The sequence below is a fragment of the Hipposideros armiger genome, unplaced genomic scaffold (genome assembly GCF_001890085.2).
Source record: "Hipposideros armiger isolate ML-2016 unplaced genomic scaffold, ASM189008v1 scaffold_124, whole genome shotgun sequence".
Lineage (NCBI taxonomy): Eukaryota > Metazoa > Chordata > Mammalia > Chiroptera > Hipposideridae > Hipposideros > Hipposideros armiger.
In genome coordinates, this window is record NW_017731474.1 from 786,119 (window position 1) to 805,903 (window position 19,785).

Below are 19,785 nucleotides of genomic sequence, written 5' to 3' on the forward strand. Positions count from 1 at the left end.
GCTCAAATTTAGAGAAGGGAGAAGTGTCTCACACTCCAGGGAAGTCACCTCAACTCAGAGCGACCCCCACTCAGATTCACAGGCTCCATCAGTGATTATGAGAGCCAACACTCCAGCCCTCCTCCAACTGTTTGGAAAGAATATGGATCAGAAGCTTCATGAGTTTTCGTGGAAATCTGTAGGTCCCTCCATCTCTCCTCCTGATTCTAAGCTCAGTCACTATCTGTCCAGTGAGATACAGCGGGGCAGGAAGCAGTAGGTTATTGGCATCTGCTCTGATCGCTCATCTGTCCTCCTTCCAAGGCCCTTCCCCTCCCACACTCACCCTCATCCAAGAACATCATAGAATGTAGATGCTGCTCTTCAACACTTTTCTCAATGAAGTAGAGCTTCTAAGAAAATATAAAGGCATAAAACAGGCCAACGGGAAGTTCTTTCAAAAATAACAAGAAAACGTTTTCCTGTTACACTGGGAAATTAAACATCTAAAATAACCCAAAACTTGTCTTGGATTATGTTTGGCCATATGTTAAAACCCTGAGCTTAAAACCTTCCACTTTTCTGTGGCAAAACAAGAAGACACTTTTGTTAAGGCCTTAATAAAAGGCATTTTGGGGTAAAATAACTGCAACTCAGCCCCTGGCCAAACAGAGAGTTGGTGATTCTGAGCCCCTGCAAACTGAGGCAGGCCTGCCTTCTCCCTGCACAGGCAGAGCTCACCTCATTCTGAGCAGGTGGCATGAAGGGGACCAAAAGGGAACAGGCTCACACTTCACTGTGCAGCCCGCAGCACAGGAAGCAAACCGCTGCGGCAGCCTTCGGAGGCCCACTCCCTGTGCCCCGTGCGTGACTCCAAGGCTTATCACCGTTGACTTCTGTGTGTGCCTTTTTTTTACTTAGGCCTATCTCATTCTACCAGGCTGTATATTCCTTGATGCTAGAGAGCACTGGTACCTGCCACCCTTCCACAGTGCCTGGTCCACGGCAGGCACACATCAAAGCTTTGTGAAATGAATGCTTGTCCAAATAAGCAGACGTGATTAGCACAGCAGATGACAGCCACTGACCTGGACCAAGGAAATGCACAAGTGTCTTCAGCCTCACCAGTGGGACACCTGTCCAGGTTTATCTTCTCTGGCGCAGCTCTGTCTACCCCCCTGCTATTTCCCACATTCTTCTCGAACTTGCCCCAGTTTTCAGGGCTCCACTGAATTTTCTAGCTGTTCCAGTGGGTCTTTTCCCAGTGATTCTACATCAAGAGCCCCAGCCCCTCCTCAGGGCCTTCACAGAAGGAAACGGCATTAGGCTGTCTCAGGAAAGGGCCGGGGACGCCTTGGCCGACTGGGGGGCTGTCCCCGGCTTCCCAGCTGCCAAAGGCGGTCTGCCCTCCCCCCTTGGGACACTGCCTCCCTTCCAGCTCTTTTCTGTGTTGATCTAACATGTTAGTGGGACTTCTTTTATTTCCTTTTTCTGCTTTGCACTTAAATGTTCCTGAACTCAGATAAGTTGTGCCAACCTGGCTTAATGGGTTAAACACTCAGCCTGGGACAAACGCCCAAGGGAAACTGAGGTAAAATTCTGGTTTCCTTTCCTGCTCACTGTCTTTTCCAGATGGTGGGGTAAATCACCCACTCACGCCAGCACCTGAAGGGAAGGCGACATCTCGGGGAAGGATTTCATGGCCCTCAGAAGATGGAAGATGATGACACCGGCCAAGCGGAGAAAGAGCTGAGCTGCAGGAACGGGAACCATCCCCTCCTTAAGAAGGACCGTGATTAAACTATTTGCCCAGTGATCTGGCTGACGGAGGCATTGCCTCAGGGAATTCTTAAGAAAATGAAATTCTGTGATCTTCCTGGGATAGTCTGCATGCAGGACCATCTATTTCTTTTACCCTAAAGATAATTTATTTAAAACTAGAGCTTTATGGATCCAAAATACAGTGTATAGGCCTTTGCATTTAATAAACAAAGGGCTCTAGGACTGAGATTCCTGTGTGCTGGGTCCGCAGAACCTAGCTCATCCACTAGAGGGCAGCACAAGACCAGCCCTTACAGGGCCTAGTGTGTTGCAGCCTGAACTCCGATTTTAGAGTAATTGAACCTGGAGTCTACTGATCAGGAAGCCAGAAGGCAGAGAGATAGGGAGAGGAGGAAAGTAGAAACCAGGAGCAGGTGTAGTCCTTATTTAAATCAGATCATTTCAGCACCCCAAATGAGATCAGTTCCACCACGGGAACCCCACCTTTGATTTAGCCTCTTATTGAAAAGGACAGAGGCTTAGAGCATGATGAGGAAAGGCAGGTACGGGCAAGTAGAGAGATCTGAGATACACAAGGAGACTAAAGGCTTTAGGAGGCGGGAAGAGAGACACCAGGAAGGAAGAGGGGACTCAGACGAGCAGAAGGGAGAAGTGTTGTTGCTGAGGAAAAAGCAGCTGCTACACATGCTTTGAAGTATATGTAGCACACTTGACTGAGGGCCCCTTAGGCAACCACGCCCAGGGCCCTGTACTCACTATTTGGTAGAGTCTGACAGCTGGTATTCCCTCCTCCTGTCGTAGCATTCCTGGATTCCTGGGTCCAGCCAGAGCTGCTTGATGGCCTCCACCTGGTCCCTAGGGAGCGCAGAGACCTTGTCTACTTCCACTTCTCTGATTAGCTGGGCATTTTCCTACTCAAAAGAAAGAGAACCTTTCATTAGGCAAAGGAAAGGAGGCCAACCCATTGGTGACTCAGGGACAAGACTTGCCCTGGTTCATGGATCAGGGAAGATCTCCCTAGGTGCCGGGATGTGGTAGGTGGTGCCCTCCAGAGGGGCGGCTCACAGCCAAGCCCCTCAGCTGTAGCCACGTTGAGTGGAGATGATGTGTCTGTAACTCAGTGCAGAGAACCACAAAACCCAACACCTGTGGCTTTCGGCCCCAGCAGTACTCAGGGGCCAGTTTCATCAGCATTCAACACCCCGTCATGAGTAAAGAAACACTGGAATGATCATCATAGTACTAACGCACTTTTCTTCCTCATTAATCTGCTATCATTTGAATATCTGCATAGCCAATGGAGCAATTTAAAAATAATCCTTTGTCCGTGTGATACCAAGGGGGGGAAAGTGGAACAGGTGGAAGCAATAAGGGAATGGCATTGTCTTTAGAGGCTTGAAAAACACTAACACTAACACCAGCTAATCGCCAGTCTGCTTTCTTTTTCCTCTTTCCTTCATTTAAGAAAAATTTTAATAGACTATTTTTTAGAGCAGTTTTAGGTTGACAGCAAAACTGAGCAGAAAGTACAGAGAGTTATCATACAGTATGCTTTTTATTATCCTGTGTCACTGATAAAACTCCCACGGGGAGAACCACTTCCATTACAACCCTACTGCCATACCACTGATTGCTATACTGTTATTATATTTATTATTATTATCATTACTAATTAATTATTGCACTAATATTATTGCCCTATTGCAGTAATTAAGATCACTAGTACTGCAATTATTACTATTATTGCAGTTACCATTTATTACCCACTTAGTATGTGCCAAGGGTTCTACATACATTATCTCATTTAATTAATGGAAGGCTAGCACAACACCAGGAATCTTTCCAAACCTTAGCAAATAAAAATGATAAGGTTGGTCTGCATCCACAACGTGTCCGTGTGCTGGTCCCAGAGACTCAGCATCCTATCCTTGTCTGCAAGTAGCAGCAGACGAGATTCCTGCCGAGAGACAGGAGCCTGGCCCGTTCTCTGCTCTGCCATCTTGCCACACCTCACAGCAGTTAACATCATGCAGAGCTGGCTATTCACTGGCAGCTGCGAGTCATCAGCACAGCATCCATTTGGCAGCTGTGATCTCCTCAAGTATATACAGTACCTCCTGAAAAGTTGCTCTTCACTTGCATTGCTCATTTTCTTAATAGTCCAACAGGAAGCCAGAGAAGAAGGAGATCTCCTAGATTCACCTGTCTCGAACACAGCTGAGGGCTGTGAGAAAATCAGCATGACTTTGCACTACATGACATCACAAGAATGGATAAAAACTCTTCCCCTAGGTCTGGCCCAGTGGTGCGATGGTTAAGAACTGGCTTGGGACGCCAGAGGGCCCCGGTTTGGATCCCACATATGAGGGCCAGTGACACTGCCCTCTACAGCTAAGATGCTGAACAACAGCTCAACCTGGAGCTGGGCTGCCTTGAGTCGTTGGCAACAGCTAGGCTGCAGCCCCTGCTGCAGTGGGTTGCCATGGGCTACCGTATGTAGCGGGCAGCCAGCGTGAGCGGCCAGGAGCCTCAGTGAGCGCAACTGATCTGCCTCGCCCGGGAAAAGCACAATGATGGTGCCAACTTGGGCCAGTGAAGCAACGTCCTCTACAACTAGACTGAAGAACAAAAGGACAGCAACTTGTCTGTTCCCCTCCCCCAATTCCCCACCGCTGTTCCCATGCCCTCAATTCTTCAATAAAAAAATCTTTAAAAAAACAAAACAAAACAGAACAAAAAACTCTTCCCCTAGACTGCAGGATCCTCAGCAGGTAGATTCTGAAACAAGGTCAAGATAGGATGGATTAGTGGGAAGTACCCTGGATGAGGAATCAGGGCCCTGAGTTCTAAGTAGTGCAGTTGGGACTTAAGGATCTTAACAAGTTACCTGCCTCAGCATCCTCATTTGTAAAAGGAGCCAGTGATTTTCAGAACCCAAATGTAAGTAGAATAAGCCTTATTATTGTAATAGGTGCCTAATAAATATTTCTTGTTTGCAGAACAGGACACGTTGATACATAGCCCTTAAACTACGATTTCTAACCGCCCACTAGCACGTTTTGCATTATCTGTCCTATTCATCCAGAGAGGATGATAAATGGAGAACCTGAACAGTGTTTATATGGAGCAGAAGGGCTGTCTCCCACTTCCGCCCCTCCTCTCACCAGCTTTTCTCCTCCCAAAGGGATCAGATGGTCTCTTCTTCCCCTGTGCTTAGCTCTACCATCTAAATTTAAATTATCTGTTGTCCTTTCTGTCTTCATGACAAGTCAGAAAATGCCATGAGGGCAGAGCCAATGTCTTCTTGGTCCTTATATCCCAGAACCTTGGGCAGTGTCTGGCAAATAACAGGTGCCCATCTATTGGTGCAGGGGTCCAATAAACATGTGCAGCACTCATAAAAATGTATCTGTGAGAAAAATCACAAGGAAATAACAGCCAAAGGATTCTAGGGCAGGACAGAAGCCTCTGCCGGTGGTGGTGTTTGCACAAGGAGCTAGAGAACAGAAAAGTCTCTCGGAGGAGGAAATGCTCTGGTGACTTCTGGCCAACATGTCTTCCTCTGTCTGCCCCTGGTGAAAGTCAGCATCTTCGCTTTTTAGGTGCCTGCCTCTTATTCTGCTCTCCTAAATTTAACTATTAAATTCAGCTGAACTGCTAAGAGGTGGCCCTGTGAGAATCATCAGAGATGTTACAAATATTTCTGCCTCTTCTCCTCACAAATGCAATGTAGGATTGTACTCTGTGGTGAATGAAATGTGGATGCAAATTTATCTCTTTTTGCAAGAAACCGAGTCATTCAGGAAGCCTGGCTGATGGAGGCTGCATTTTGTCTCGTGACAATCACCACGGCAGGTGAAGGGAATGTGGTAAATTACTCACTAGCTCTTTAATGAGCAGAGAGACCCTCTCATATACCATATTACATATGCAGCATGAGTGAGAGATCAACTTTTATTGGTTAAGTAAGCTGAATTTTGGTGGCAGTTTGTTACTGCAGCATAACCTGCTCTATCCTGACTGACACACGTTGCATTGGATAAGCCCAGCGTCCGGCTCTTCCAGCAATTAGAAAAAGTGGATTCCAGTGAAATATCACAGAGCAATGCAGGCTTCTTCATAGGCTGCTGGGGGATGGAATTTGGGAAAAGACATAGACCTGAACTTTCAGGTAACCAGGGGAGCTCAGCCAGGAGAAAAAGACATTTTGTCTGTTCAGCCAAGTGAGAGGACTTCTTGGGGAATCTGGCTTGGTAGAAGAGGGGAGCTCAGTCTTCTTGGAAACCCAACAATGGAACATGGGTTTGGAACAGACTGAACTCAAGAGGCCCAGAAGTATTCCAAGTTTAGAGGTCTCCTGGTTAGCTCTCCTACCTGTCAAGATCATTTTCTTAAACTTCTGATTTTTAAATAATTTAAGACTTGCGAAAGTGTGGGGGAAATAGCATAAGAGTTCTTCTGTGCCTTTCAAGATTGCGCAAATGTTAACAATTTGCTACCCTGATTTATCATTCATCCCCTCTCCCTCCAAGTGTGTGAAGACACACACGCACACATATACTTTTTTTCTAAAATATTTGAGAAGTTGCAGATAGAATGCCTCTTTATCTCTAAAGTTTTCCGTGTGATTTCCCAAAAAACAAGGACATTCGCTTATATAACCATAGTATAATGATCAAAATCAGGAAATTAACACTGACACACTATTGTAATTTAATCTTCAGACCTTATCCAAAATTTGCCAATTATCCTAGTAACGTCCTTTACCTGCCCAATCAAGGGTCAGATAATGCATGCAGTTGTCTCTTTCGTCTCCATTTATCTGAAAAGGTTCTGTAGTCAGAGAAGTCACTTTCATCACTCTGGTTAAGAACGGCCTCACAAGGATATGTTCTTTAGTCACATGTCATCATGAGGAAGGCTGGCAGATGACACAGCCATGCCCAGAGAATGTTCCGGGGGCAAATACTATGAAGGGTAGGGAGGAAGAGAATGACCTGGTTTTTTATATAAATTATATTGAAATATGATATGAATGACTTTTGTACAGCAGGCCCTCGAATAATGCTTTCTTAAACATCATTTCGTTGTAAAGTTGATGAGATGCCACAGAAACTTAACTCTTGTTTATATCAATCAATTAACCTATGGTAAAACTGGTTTTGTTATATGCAGTTTCGCTTAAAGTCACGGACCCTATCGTCACCGTCAAGTGAGGACTTAGCGTACACTGTTAATGTCTGTGTGTTACAAAAAGTGGGGCATTGTGCATATTTTTCTCTTGTCTAAATAGTTTCATACACAGGAGCATGGGCATTTTGAGAGGCCGTGCAGACTAACTCTGCAGTGCACGCCCTGTAGAGGAGGGGGGGCCCTTATGCGAAGGAGGAGCAGTTTTGTGTCACTTAAGACTTAATAAGCGACTTGTGTCGCTTATTCATCTCATGGAAAGAGGGAAAGAAAAGCTGGAAGAGGGTCAGGCTTAAGGAAATGCTGCGACTTGGGTAAGAGACATGCTGAGTCCAAGGTGGCTGCCATCTAAGCAGAGATGTCCAGGAAGTAGGTGAGTAAAATAGGTCTGTAGTTCATAGGAGAGACCTGTGCCAGAGAAGCATATTGAATTGAAATCACCTAACATCTGTTTCATTGGAAAGAAACAAAAATCACAAAGGAGTAAATATTATAGGAGCAAATTCAGCAGATACAGAAACATGACCAGTTTTCTCAAACACAGAGCTCGTAGCTGGCTTTTCCTCTTTCCCTTTCTCAAAAAACCCCACCATTTTCACTGCTCTGAAGGAGGAACACGGAAAACAGATGTCCTACATGTGTGCTTTGCTCAGAAATTCCCAGGGTAACAATGAAAGGGGCTGCTCATGAAGTGGCACCTTGCTGGTTTCACACATGGATCCCAGGCTGCCAGGACAACAGACCCTGTCGAGCCCAGCAAGCCCATCTGGCTGGAATCCAGAGCCCAATGGGCAGCCCAGCTCCCCACCGTATCCTCGCTGGGAACATCCCCTACACCACGAACCACGGGACTACGGGGCCCAGAGCTTTCCTCCAAGGCCGACTTTCTCACTGACTGGGGGAGAGTCTCCCCTTAGTCAGGGAGCCAGAGTTCTTGTTCTTGCATATTTAAGCATTTTCATTAAAATCTACATTCATTATCATGTTCTAGATGATAAAAACCCAATTTAACAATATTTCAAGTGTCTACTGTCATACATAGATTTGTGAAAACAAGTGAGGTTAAAATAAAACCTATGATTGAAAAGGAAAGTTCCCTGTAACGTGTTTCTGACTTTTGAACAATCACCCCTACTTACTTTAACATCTACATCAAAATCTAGAATTACACTACCTATCCTATGAAGCAAAAATTATGAAGGAAAATCACGTTGCTCCATAAACATCAGCTTTTACGGTATCTCCAACATTACCAGGGGTGCCAAAAAATGTACACACATGACTTGTATTTATCTTTCGTTATTGGTATATGAGTATTATAATAAAATTTTAATAAAGTTTTTTTCTTGCTTAAAATGTGTATACATTTTTTTGGCACCCTCTCTATAAAGAAAATGCCAGTCAACTATACTAGAGAAAGTAGCTTTTTCTACAGAAAAGAATGAGGAACTTCTGCTTCTGGTAAAGAAAAACTAGGAAATTTGGATCAACTCTTCCACTAAGGACAGCTAGAAATGGTTTTTATAATATTTTCAAAAACATGCTCAAATATATCAGAAAACTAATGAAAAAGTAAATAATTGGTGGGACAGAATATAGGGGAAAACAGCATGCAAGGAGTTGAACCCAGCATTTGGGAAGCCGTTCTCGGTGGTATTACTTATTCTGGAAGGGGCAGTTGTGAGCTTGGGCAGCTCTTTCAACATCATGGGACTGGGATGAGAGGGATTGAAGTTTAAGGGTTGGCCAGAGCAGAAGGCCCTTAGACGCGCTCTGGCTCTGGGTTGGGACCCCAAAGAGCAGTCATTTGGGGGTTACAACTCATCTTGGAATCATCACAGTCTCAGAATTGAATATCCCCAGATACCTGGCAGAAGAAAAGGAAATTCCTTTTTGGAGTTTGGAAGATAACATCTTCCTCACCCTCAAATTACCATTTCACGTGTGTCCAGCACACCAACAAAAATAACCAAGCATAAGAAGGCAACTCCAAAAAAAAATGGGGGGGGGGCAATTAAAAATACGTAAAAAGATATACCATGCAAACACTAACCCAAAGGAAGCTGGAGTCTATGAACATAAAAGTAGATTTGAAGGTTTATCATTAATACCTCAATAAAGCTGAAAAAAGTAGACTTTAAGGTTAAAATAACTAGAGCTAGGGATAATTCAGATGACAAAAGGATTCAAAAAGACATAGTTCTAAAGTGCTATGCAGTTAATAACATAGGCTCAAAATATATACAGCAAAATAGACAAATCTTCATCTTACAGGAAATGTTAACTTACCTCTCTCATAACTGACAGAATAAAGAAACACAAAATTCAGAGAAGATATAGACAATTCAAACCTCATAATCGACAAATTGGACCTTATGGGGACACGTAGAGCCCTATTTTCAAAATAACTGTAGAATATCGACTATTTTCAAACACATCTAGAATATTTACAAAAGCAACCATTTACTTATTAAGATTTCATGCAAAAAAGTGGTTTTCCACTTTCTTTTGATGAAATTCCAGATTCTTTAGGGGCACACCATTGGCCACCATGCCACCAGCCCACCCCCCTTACTGTGCAGATATTTACATACTTAACTGCTGGTCTAAAGCTATGAGATTTCTCCTTGTACAAAGGCAATCTTCCACTATACTCGGGGAAAGTAAGCTTTTCTAACCCAATCCAAGATTCAAAAAAAATCTTTATTTCAACTCCAATATGTGTCCTCCTCTTCCTCCTCATCTTTTCTCCAATAAAGATAACAGAATTCACTGGCCACCAAGTGTTGGCATGAAAGGCCAAGTTACTTTATCTTTTCCTGTCAGTCAAACTTAAGTGAGTTTCAATAAAAAGGTTCTCTCCAAAGGCTCCTGCAATAAATTACTTTGGCACAAACATCTGCAGCGACAATGAGTGTTAATAATGCAATTGAGAGATGGAGCCTGTGGTCTGAGAGATGGAACTTGGCTAAGCTATAATGACATTTCCCAGAACTTCCTTCCCTGTCATACGGTTCTGGGTTAGGGTTTGCAACACGATATATGTGTGTGTATATATATTTACATAGAGGGAATTTTTTTCCCATTTTAATTTTAATTTTATTTTTCCCCAGTCTTATTGAAAAATACTTGCTATACATCACTATATAAGTTTAAGGCATACAGCATGATGGTTTGATTTACATATATTGTGAAATGACTACCATCTTCTCTAACATCCATCTTCTTACACAAGAGAAATTTAAAAGCGATTGGGGACTCAGAGGTGAACCAATGGCCATTATGCTCTGAATGTCAGAGCTCTGCTTCAGCTAGCACTGTGGCTGATGTGGTCACCGTCAGTGACAGGGCTCAGCACCCTGCCCTCAGCACCCCCCTCTCCCACTCGGATTTTCTCCTGCAGCTTCTTCAAATCCTGGGCAACTTCTCCATGTCCTGGGGCAGACACACATGCAGGTCCATGGCAAAGGATGCCATCTTGTCGTACAAATCACCTGCATTGTCAACACGGAGGTGGTGATAGACACAGGCAGGCTCCACTTTGTCCCCATGGGGTCTGTTTTACCTTCATGGGTTCTGGGTCGTCTCTGCAGGATCCACTTTGTCTCCATGGGGTCCGTTCTGTTTCACAGGTTCTGGTTTATTTCTGCAAGTTCCAGTTTGTCTCCATGGGGTCCGTTTTGTCTTCACGGGTTCTGGTTTGTCTCTGCAGGCTCTAATTTGTCTTTGCTCTACAAGCTTCAAATCCAGATTTCTCTGTGACTGTCATCCCTACTGACCAACCACCAGACTGCAGAGGCAACAGCCGTCCAACTCCTTTACATCCCAACAGTTATATACGGCACCCTTCCCACAATAAATGCATTATCCATATCACTCTGAGCAACTCTGATTTCCTGATCGAACCAAAATTGATACATAGGACCTTCCATTCTGGTACATTCAATTCTATATAGGGGCAAAATCTATAACCTTAGACCCAGGTGGTCATAGCAGCTTAGGCCTCAGTTGGGGTGACCTAAATGTCCCCAAATCGGCTGGAACTGGCAGCCAGACTCAGTCACCATCCAATGCACAGTATCTCATACCTGCTTTATACTAAATCCAGGACTGACATCTGAATACGACTGTGACCCTGCCCTTGAGGAGTTCAGAATGACAGCTATGCCTTTTGGTGGGAGCTACGTCAATCAGATCCACACACAAATGCTAAGAGATCAAAGAAGGGGAGACATTCAACTGGGGTTGAGTGAGGGGCTGGGCCAAGATTTCCCACCAGAGGTGGGCCTGATGTTTACAAGGAGAAGGGGGTTGCTTCCTCAATTCCTGCGTTCACGTATGTGGATTAATGACTGTGCTTGCTAAAGATGGCCGTGTGAAATGGCGGGCACCAGATTAGCTCTTTGCATTATCACCTTTCACATATATCCCTTCCGTTCATATGCTTTTGAAAGCACCTGAAGCCCCTCTGGCCCCAGATAACTGAACACTTTACCAATAGCATCTGATAGCTCCCCTCCCTCTGTGACCACACCTACCATTCCTACCCCCACCCCCAAAAGAGGAATGAGTATATTTAGCCGATGGAAGCTGCCTCTCAGAAAATCATTTGTATTGGGCCAGTTTAACTGCATGTGTCCAGGGGCCACATAATATGATCATGTGATACGGCAAAATGGGACTTTGTTTCTGTCTCCGTCTTGTTCTTCCCCCTCCTCCCCTAGTTGAAATGAGCTCTTTTAGTTTTTTTTAGCACATCAGAATTTTGTCATAAAAGAGAGTTCAAATTAGCAACAGGAAGATCGGCCTCTCTTGTGCCTGTGCCTGTCTGCAGAATCTGCTGGGAGGGCTGGCAGGGGCTATGCCAGAACCCACCCTGGTCCTCCCTGGGTAAAGCCAGGAAGGACTCTGGGGCCCTGATGCTGAGAAGGCAGGGCCGGGAGGAGCAGGCGAAGGAGAGAGACCAGAGAGGCAAGGCCGCGGGGAGCTCCTAGACCAAAAGAGACCCACCCCAGCCACCCCACCCCACCTTCCTCAGAGGGAAAGTAGTAAATGCTTTGCTCCCCCTGTTGGCTTCCTGTAGCATCACAATCAGCTGTAAGAAATATTGTTCCCTTTTTTGACATTAGATTATGGCCTCTTCCAGACAATGAGGCATATTTAAAGGCTTACAGCTATAAAAAGCACTAGCAAGGTTTCAATTCAAAGTCAGTTTCGTTCCAAATATTTATTTGTAAAGTTGGTTGTCAGAAGCTCAAACTGTTTTCCCATTAAGACAAAAACTGCTGTGGGTCCACCAAATCCTGTTTTCTTTTCCTCTGGGCTCACAGGTTGTGCTATATTTCCCTGCCACCCTGGCAGTCAGGTGAGGCCACATAACTGAGTTATGAGCCAAGGGATTTGGGCTGAAGCTATGCACACCAGTATCAGGCCTGGCCTTCGAAACTTCCCATGCAATCCTCCTTCACCCTTTCTTTTCCCACTTCTCAGCTGAAAGGGGAAGACAATGAAGGCCAAGGGGAGGGGACCCTCGAGGTGAAAAGAACCTGGATCCCTCAAGGACTGTGTGGAGCACAAGCCACCACCCATCTCATATTGGACTGAGATGGATGTGACCAGGAAATATTTTGCTAAGCCACCAAAATTTTGGTGACTTATCATAGAGGCTATCATACTTTATTTTACTCACACACACACACACACACACACACACACACACACATACACACATGCACAATGTTTGGATGGGGAGGTCCTAGGCCAGCTCAGTGGAACCCATTTTAACCAGCACAGAGATGAACCATTTTACTGCAGGTACCAGGCCACATTTGTGTATAAGGGTTAGTGTGTTTCACATACAATTTTATAAGATAGCACTTATCTCTGGTCTTCACATTTCTGCTCTCCCACATCCTACCTCCCAGTGGTTCTCCCCCCAAGATTCCAGTTTCTCACACCCAAACAGCACTGCCATTTCCTATACACGCACTTTCCAAGAGAGTGAGCAGCCAAATCTCCTCATTCCCCTTCTCTCCAATCAGAAAGCACAGGTTTGCCAGGCAAGAGGCTGACAGCTATGGAGAGAAGGGCTCTGAGCTCTTATTTTTTAGTTCCTTTCCTTTATCATAATCTGAGCCCAAACATGGTATTATTAGAAAAAGGGTAGGCTAATGCCCCAAAATTTTAGTTCCTTAACAACACACACTGGTTTATTTTACACTCCTTCTCAGTTGATACGAGTCAAGGATGGAGGTGGAGAGGACTCTGCTCCATATAGTTATCCAGAGACCCAGGCTCCCCCATCAGTGGCTTTGCCAACTCCCAGGGCCCTGGACTCCTGCACTGTATCATCCGCACTCGGTTGGCAGATGAGAGAGGAGAGCATGGAGCAGTTGGCTGGATGTTTTACACTCCAGGTCTGAACATGGTGGACTTCATTTCTGGACACACAGTTCATTGGGCATAACTAGTCACAAGGCGCCACCTGAGCGCAAAGGAAGCTGGGAAATGTGGTCTTTCCTGTGCTCAGGTGGAAAGTGGAACAGGATTTGGTGAACACCTAGCATTGATCGTCTCTGCCACTTACAGATTCTCAAAGTCTCTTCTCTTCACCACGGTGACCTCTAAAGTGTGTACGGTGCCTGCGTGTGCTTTTGTATAGATCAGGGTAAACTGCAGCCATGGGCCAAATCTAGGTTACTGCCCGTCTTTGTAAAGTTCTGTTGGAACACAGCCACGCCCTGCCATACTGTCCAGCTGATTTCATCACTATAGTGGCAGCATGCAGTTGTTGCAATGGAGCCTGTGTGGTCCACAAAGCCTAGAATACTTACTCTGACCCTTTACAGAAAGTGTTTGCTGAGCCTGGTATAGATGGATAATTTCTAATTAAGTGTGTCCAAGTACAGCACTGCTGTAACCTTAACTCCCTCATCCACTCACTCAGTGGGAATATAATCATGGAGCACCAACTCTTTGCCAGGCACAACACTAGGTACAAGACTATGCTGTGAAAAAAACTTTGTGCTCAAGTGTTCAGTCTTTACAGGAATGATGAAAACAGGCATATAGAGCAGGGAAAAAGAATCTGCTAAGAAACATATTCAATTATCGTAAAAAGTAAGAGAATTCCACCTAAGTAAATCTCCCAACTCTTCAGGATTTTCAAAGGCTAATGGCCAGAACTGACTTGGATTGTGGACCTGCCTTGAGACTGGAAGCATATAGTAAAATTAAATAAAAATACCATCCAGTGGAAAAAGCTGGAATTATTTCTGATTCAGACTCCTTTTTACAAAATTTTGAGACTGTTCCCATTTCTGTTTTCCTCTATTACTTCCTTAAGCAGGCCATTTTATTATGTCCTTGTTTCCTAAGGTGTAATATTACATTGTTTGTTTTTATAAAGTTTATGGTGTATCACCAGGTGGGAACCAAGACAAGATGTTTCCAGAGGCCCTGAGGTCCAAGACGGCATGCTGGCCCTGGGGAAGGTGGAGGGTCCGTATATTCTTCCTGGGGCACCGTCAACTTTCAAGAGAAGCCACTGGAGTATGGGAAGACTGTTTAAGGCAATTCCAAAAAAAAATACTCCCATCTACTCCTGTAAAACAGGTTTTCAATTCAAACAAACGCAAAGACAAGGAAATGTTAGATTCAAGAGTTAGCTCAGTAACACCAGTGAGGCAGGTATGTCCAAGGCTGAGCTGAAGGACAAGCATTAAGAAATAAAGTTCTTCTAATGGCACTGAGCCAGAGCTTTATCTGAATTTCTCTCTCATTAAAGGCCATTTTAGGCTCAGGCTTAATTCCAAAAATTCCATGTGTGTGCCTCATAGTGATTCAGATACCCCCTCCTACCTACCAAAACATGAACATTGGAAACAGCAGAGAACACAGAAAATCAGTAGGGTTTAGTGGTCCTGGACCCCAGGAAGCTGGGGCTGGGCAGAGGGGTATTCCATGACCCCTTGCATCCTCCCTGCATTTGTCTCAGGGATGGCAGGATTTGGGGACTCTGGAATCTGGTTCAGACTAACTGAATTGCCCTTTCTGTCTCCACCCAGGATTCTTTATGCTCGTTGGTCGAGTCTTGGCTTATAAGATGGGATACACCAAAGCAAGATGAGGCACTCTTCTCTCTAAAGAAACATTTCAGTTCACAGGGCGGCCGTCACCCCAACAAATATAAAGTGCTCAGCATGGTGCCTGATACCCAGGAAACTCCCAATAGATGGCAGCCCTCATTCACTTCCCTGTGCCTTCCTAAATACCTGGTGTGTATGTGCCACCTCGAAATAAGAAGACACACAGTTAGTCCTCATTATTCATGGATTCCATGTTTGCAAATTCACCTACTAACGAAAATTCATTTGTAACCCACAAATCAAAACTCTCAACGCGTTCACAGTCATTTACGGGCATGCACAAAGCAGCCAAAACTTTGAAATGCCTGATTCCCACGTTCCCAGCTGAGGTGGGACAAGGCGAGGCTCTGCCTTCTCATTTCAGCTCTCATGCTGTAAACAAGTGTCCTTTTCACGGTCTATTTAGTGCTATGTTTTTGGCATTTTTATGCTTTTTCTTGGTGATTTTGCCGTTTAAAATGGCCCCCAGTGCAGGGCTGAAGTACTCTCTAGTGCTCCTAAGCTCAAAACGGCTGGGAGAAGCCTCAAGGCGAAAGTAAATGTATGAGAGAAGCTTCCTTCAGGCCTGAGGAAACTCAGGTTATCATTTCAGCTCATCCACCAATAAGGAGTCTTGGATAAATCCACTGGGCCCTGGGGTTTCAGTTTCCTCATTGGTAAAATGAAGTGGAGGGTTGAGGGGTGATCTTTTCACCATTTGCATTCTATAGTGCTGAAAAATGTATTCTTTCATTATTAGGCTTTATAAACAGTTTGTCTTGTGGATACCCTTCTTTCAAAGTATAAAGGAAAACACACCCACCATAACTGCTCTTTCTGGAGATCTCCAAAGTAACCAATATTATTTCCAAGGGAGGATGAATGAATTATACCTTATAAGTTACGGATATAAAGCATTGCCATCATTAAAGTACGAGACACACATAGCACAGAACCACAAAGGACAAGGATCTGTTTCTGCTCCTGGGACCCAGGGTCAAGACTATTCTACGTTGGCCCTAAAATCATCAGCACAACCAATATGTCAGCTCATCTCTCTCCTGTGTCTTATATATCCTCAAAATAACTAGGAAGACAGCATCACAGGTAGTTATCCCCAAAGGATGATATCACCCAAAATTGTTTTCCTTCTCTCATCACACATTCATCAGTTACCCTGAGGGCTCTGGACCTCAGGTTATCTCATCTCAGATGGAGTGGGCCACTATGCTGCAAAGGCACTCAGCCACACTTCCACACAATAAAATGAGGTTCTTTGCAGTAACCGGGTAAGTAAGGAAACCTGTTGAGATCAGTGCGAAATGCATCTTTACTCAAAAACTTCAAAGTTGTACAGACATTTAACCAAGTTTCATACTCCCTGTCAAAAAAATCCTGACTGAGCAATCAGCTGAGCACATCTAGGTGGCGGGCACTAGTATTTATGTAAAGAACTGGACATGGTCTCTTAAAGTCCCCAGAGCCCAATAGAGTGGGCTGTGTGTTTACTACTTGCTAGGTCATGCTGGGTCCCTGGGGAGGTGGATATAAATCCACAGAGCCTGACTTAAGAGAGTCACAATCCAGTAAGAGACAAAAAACAGTGCACATCTGATTGTAAAACTGTTTGATCCAGAATCCCTTAGAAATATCTTTTTCCTGTCAGCAGATGTGGGATTAATATCTAGTCAAGTAATAGTCTCAGACAAGGCCTCAGGGTTTACTGAAGTGACCTACTCATTGGACATGTGAAACACATGAATTTTTCTTTAAGAAGCAACAAAGAATATCTGCACCCCAGATTATGGCAGAAAATTTATCAATAACCTCTCTGCTGTCTAACTCTTACCAAATGTTGAAACAAATGATATTTATGGATGTTTTTCTCTGAAGTATACACATAGTTCCGATATGCCTTTGCCAGCATTTCCCAGAGTGCTATACAATAAAGAACACGACTCTACACGACTCTAAAATGTTTTAAGTATACTGAAAAAACAAGTTCCTTGTCCAAATAAATTTAGGACAGGTCTGAAACAGTCACTCACGTTTTTTTAAACTGTAGAACTTCTCAGAAGTGTGTGTGTGTGTGTGTGTGTAGCTGCCTGTGATGCTGTCTTCCTAGTTATTTTGAGGATATGTAAGACACAGGAGAGAGATCGGCTGACACATTGGTTGTACTGATGATTTTAGGGCCAATCCAGAATAGTCTTGACCCTGGGTCCCAGGAGCAGAAACAGCCCCTTGTCCTTTGTATGTGTATGTGTGTGCACGTGTGTGTGCAAAGCATGCACCCCAAGAGGGCAGGGATCTGAATCTCCTTTCTTCACTGATGTGCCCCAAGTGCCTAGGATGGGAGCTGGCACATCAATATTGTTTGAATGAATAAATAAGTGTTATATGAAGATCTTTACATTTAGTCAATCCTGATAAAATATATTAAATCAAGGAGCAAGATGCGTTAACAGGATACAACAGTTCATGAAAAGCGTAAGTGTGCACAGCAAATTCTTAAACATTCATTTGCTGAGAATGAGAATGCACATAAGAATGACAGAAAATAAACCCTGGGACTATATAGCAAGGCCCCCTCAATAAATGCAGCATTTAGCAATAACTTACTGAACTGAGCAAACAGCCATAATAAGCCTGTAGCAACCATGACAAATAGAACAAAATTAAGTAGTGATGCCCAAACAGAGCACACAGCCTTTAATTATATGCTCATTTTATTATGAGTTTCCAAAGAGGGGATTTAGGAAACACTACTTGCCAAACTCAAGTAGCTTTAGCGGCAGCTGGGGCCCCATTTTCTCATCGGGTCTAACTGGCTCAAACCCCAGCCGATTCCATAGCTTGTAAAAGTCAGAAGCTCTTCTGTAATTTCTGCTAATTCCCTGGGGTTAAATCTTCATGGTTCAGTGTCTATTCTCACTTTCATGGGCACAAAGCTCAGACTCTCTGTCCCTCACATAGAACATCCAATCTGTTCAAAATCTTGGGTTTCACAAGAAATGGTCACATTTCCCTGCCTTGTACCATCTCAGCAGTTCCACACACACACACACACACACACACACACACACACACACACACCCAGTTCTACCTCTACTTCCTCAGCCCTCTTTCCTGAAGCTTTGGAGTTTAGGGGCTCCTAATTCTTCACCTTTTCTTGTAAGAGTGATTTCCCCTTTCCTTAATCACTCAGATGAAGAGGAGACATACTCAAATAATACCCCAAATTTACAAGCCCATCCTACTTCTGTGGACCCCTCTGCTTTTGGGTGGTCCACCATCCATTCTTCCTCCTCCTGGCTACAGTGGGCCTTGAGGGAACTATCTTGTGGATCTTGGCAGGTCTGTTCATTCAGGCGTCCTCTCTTCTGCGCCTAAATGCCAGGCTGCTCACACTTGGCTGAGACTGTGAACCCCGAGGAGAGTTATGTGATAATAGTGGAGATGGAGGAAAGTAACAGAGGAAATTCTTTTATCTTGATGGCAATGGAGCCATAAGGGTTTTTCTTGGTAGTGAGGCCCCCAGGGGTTTCCAGGTTCCTGTCCATTCTGAGGTTGTTTCTTTAGCCTTCTCTTTGATTCCATGACTTCTGCTCTAGCCTTTCAGTAAACTCTCTTCTGCTACATGCATTACCCAGCTTATTTCTGTTGATTATAACCAAAAAACCTGACATTTTGCCCATCAATAGGATAAAGCACCTTTTCTCTAACGTAAACAGGCATGGTCTGCAATAAAAGTTTTCCTTTCTTCATGGCACATCTATTAACATCTCCTTGTATATTCATGTGACAGTAAATTTAGTTTGGAAAATGCCCTAGATGTACTAGGTTTTCTTTCTCAATTTACCCAAAGGCTGTAGACTTCACCCATATTATCCATATTCGTTTTCCATTGCTGTGTAACAACCTGCCATAAACTTGGCATCTTAAAACAAACTTCCTTTATTATCTCAGTTTCTGTAGGTCAGAAGCCCAGGCATGGTGCAACTGAGTTCTCTGCTCAGGGTCTCACAACACTGAAATCAAGGTGTTTGCTGGGCTACATGGTCATCTGGAGCTCAGCATTCTCTTCCAAGCTCCTTCAGATTGTTGGCAGAATTCAGGTCCTTGTGATTGTAGGACTGAGGTCCTAACTTGTTTGGTGGCTGTCTCCTGAAAATCACTCTTGGCTCCTAAAGACTGCCCCTAGGCCTTAGCTACATGCTCCTCTCATGATGTGGCAACTACTTCTTCAAGACTAGAAAGGGAGTCTCCCTACGTCTAGATTTTCTTCAAATGGGCTGATTAGGTCAGGACAGCCAGAATAATTCAAGTCAACTGATTAGGGACTTCAACTATATCTAGAAAACACTTTTCACCTTTGCCTTATCACATAATCTAATCATAGGAGTGACATCCGTCATGGTCCTGCTCACACTAAAGGGGTGGGGGTGGGGATGGGATTATGTGGGGCATGTACGCCAGGGGGCATGAGTCTTGGGGGCCATCTTGGAATTCTGCCTACCACATGGTCTAATTCATAGCTCTGAAAACATAACTACTGTTTACTTTCCCTTGGCTTACAATAAAGGGGTGTCTATGATACTTCATACAGGGCTATTGTTGGGGTTACTGTCTCTAATCAGTTAGCAGTTGCTATATGATGCCCCACATAAGAAATACACATTTTTGGAATTAAAAATGAAAAACAATT

The 19,785-nt window shown here is 44.2% G+C and overlaps 1 protein-coding gene across 2 annotated transcripts in view; it reads right to left on the reverse strand.

Annotated features, from left to right (window-relative positions):
* The window catches only part of GNA14 (G protein subunit alpha 14), a 189,014-nt gene that overhangs the window by 8,642 nt on the left and 160,587 nt on the right, over positions 1 to 19,785 (reverse strand). For both annotated transcript variants that reach the window (XM_019648304.1, XM_019648305.1), the window contains exon 3: positions 2,518 to 2,672. In XM_019648304.1, coding sequence (XP_019503849.1) covers positions 2,518 to 2,672 — 155 coding nt within the window. The remainder of the gene's footprint in view (positions 1 to 2,517; positions 2,673 to 19,785) is intronic.